General features: G+C 26.2%; 1 protein-coding gene across 1 annotated transcript in view; it reads left to right on the forward strand.

Annotated features, from left to right (window-relative positions):
• LOC107449744 (uncharacterized) overlaps positions 1-2,044 on the forward strand; it is a gene marked incomplete in the record, with an annotated part of 73,560 nt that extends 71,516 nt beyond the window's left edge. The window contains 1 exon segment of the mRNA XM_043039592.2: positions 111-2,044. Within this exon segment, the coding sequence (XP_042895526.1) occupies positions 111-245 (135 nt within the window).
• Positions 2,045-2,816: the final 772 nt, after the last annotated feature.

The following is a 2,816-nucleotide window of genomic DNA, read 5'->3' on the forward strand; positions in this document are numbered from 1 at the left end:
ATATATATATATATATATATATATATATATATATATTGAGGATTATATCTTTAAGGAGATTCTGAATTGTTAATACCAAAGCGATAACCATTTCTGTATATCTTTTTCAGAATCATTCTGGTGGCCTCCACTACGACACTTTAAACTCAGAATGTGCATCTTCTGAAGAAATGGGATTTCCTTCTGTACCGAGCAATTCTTTTGTCTATCACGGTACTTTTGACCGATCGAAACTTTACAGATAAAGGTTGGACTATTTTCTGCAGGACACTAACTGTCAATCTGCCATGAGAAGAAAAGTCGAAAGTTCCGACAACGTCGAGACTTTGTTCGTTTATTGATCGTTACGCTTTTCCGTGCCTTAAACCTTCCTCTGGGACGTAATACGAACAAGATATTTTGACAGGATAAGAAAGAACAAACATTGTTCGTTTATTGTTCCGCTATCCAATTTAAAAAACAATTTCGTTCTTCTTAAATGAATTAGGGGTGAGCTTAAAACTTTTGATTCGAAAGTACTAGTTTGATCATAAAGAACTTTTATTCGTATTGTATATATGGAATTTAGAATTTGTAAATTGTTTTGTTTCTCTGTTATATCATCTGTAAACCTTGTTTTCTAACGGATTTTATTGACTCTAAGCTGAATTGAAAAGCTATATCATTCCTTTATGATTTTTTTTTTTGTTGTGTTTGCTACCATTTTCATAATACTTCACTGTTGCTCTTTTAATAATAATTTAGCTTCTTGTTAATTACTCTTTTCTGATATTTTAATGTTTTATCGCTATTTTTAATATAATTTAAAATAGTTCTTCTCCTTTTATTTGAAGCAAAATTTTAATGTCTTGCTGCTTTTTTAGGATAGGGAAACCTCCTATTACACTAACTATTTCATTGTAGTATTTTTTTGCGCGCCATTTAAGCATCCTTTTGAACTTAATGCAATTTTCTCATTTTTTCCTCTATTTTTATTTTGTTAAATTTTTATCGTTTGCTAAATTTTTATCGTTTGCTGATTTTTTCTGTCATTTACTGATTTTTTTTGGCATTTACTGGTTCTTCTAGAGCATTATTTTACGACTTTAGCGATACTTTTTCAATCATTTAAATATTCCGACATAACACTGAATCTGTACAATGATTTTTATATAATCTTGCTGCTCTTCTAACGATATATCAGCTCTTAGATTTATTCATATGATATTGTAATACCTTTGGTCTATTGAGAAAAGTGGAAATTTGAAAGACAATCTGTTTTTAAATATAAAAAAAGTGTTCATTTTGACATTGACTAAGAGCGAGTACAGACAGTTCAGTTCGGTATTTATAATTTTTATAGATACTTAACAGAGATTCTTATTATAAGGAAAAACACTGAACGCGTAATAAAAAATTATGTATTTAGAGATCTGTGTTCTACGTGTATAACTTTTTATCAACTTCTACGAAACTAGTTAATTGTATCTGATTGTGATTTCATGTTTTATTTATTAAATTTATTTAAAATGTCTTTTAATCGTTCAAATTTATGATTTTCATTTCTAACTAGTTCCTAAAAGCTTAGTCACAGGATTTTTTTTCATTATAAATTATCGGAATAAGAAAAACTTGAGTGCTTTTGCCTAATTTAATATTTATTTTTAAAAACGAAATTATTTATAAAGAAAAATAAAGAGGTTTTAGAATACTATGAAAAGCTATTTATTGGAGATTTATATAGTTCAAAGCGATTTATAATACCGGTAAATAATAATCAATTTTTAAGTACTATAAAACAGTTATTTTTCTAATAATCTTTAGTTTTATTCTTAAAAGAAAAGTAAACAGTATGATTCTTAATTTAAGAATACTTATTCATAAGAAAGTATGCCTTTTAAAGAACCTTTTTTCTTGTCCAACATGCTTTTAATTATTGCAAGACCAAAATTTTTACATTGCAACCTTTGTTCGTTTTAAATGCAATTGTTAATTTTTTTAAAAAAATGTACGTTTTAAGTTACCTGTATTTGAGTATTTTTGAAATAAAATGTTTTAAGACTCATTAAGCTGTAAGTCATTTTTACTTTTCAGACACTGTTTGAAATTGTTTCCATAAAAAAAGTTGAAAAAATTCGTTATGACAATTTCTTATTAAAATAAGGTAAAATAAGAGTATTTAAAAGAGCTGCAGAATTGGTTTCACTTATATTCATCTAGGTGACAAAAAATCATGTTGAATTGGCGATTTTTAAAAATGTTTTGCACTTCCTTTTCTTTCGTTACTTTCGTTTTTTTTTAATATTGAATAATTTTTGTTAATAATGAATAATCTTGTTGAATAATCTTTGAGTTAAGGTATTTAAACTTAGACTTTTTTTATCATTTTCCCTTGGATTAAGAGCTTTGAAAAGCATTCCTTAAAAAGCGAAAATTTAGCATTTTGATCATTTCAGATCTATATCTTCATTTGGACAAACTTCAGAGATAACTAGATCACTAAGAGCTGTTCAAAGATTCCCTTTAGTCAACGCATAATAAAAAAATCAATCAACTTCTAGAAAAAAGCATATTTATTAAAACAAACTTTTCATTTGGTAATTTTTTTTCTCAAAATAATTTAATTTTCTCATGGAAATTCGATTCTATATATTAAAATAGTAACTTTCATTTTAGAAAACAAAGATATTTTTGAAAAAACATAAATTGTTTAATCTAATTGTTATTTCTAAATCAAAATCTAGGACATCTTTGCTAATATTAAATTGTTCCAGAATTCCCAGTTTTAAACCACATTTTGTAATATATATATATATACTTCTCCTTTTATTTGAAGC

This window comes from Parasteatoda tepidariorum, chromosome 7 (assembly GCF_043381705.1).
Source record: "Parasteatoda tepidariorum isolate YZ-2023 chromosome 7, CAS_Ptep_4.0, whole genome shotgun sequence".
Classification (NCBI taxonomy): Eukaryota; Metazoa; Arthropoda; class Arachnida; order Araneae; family Theridiidae; genus Parasteatoda; species Parasteatoda tepidariorum.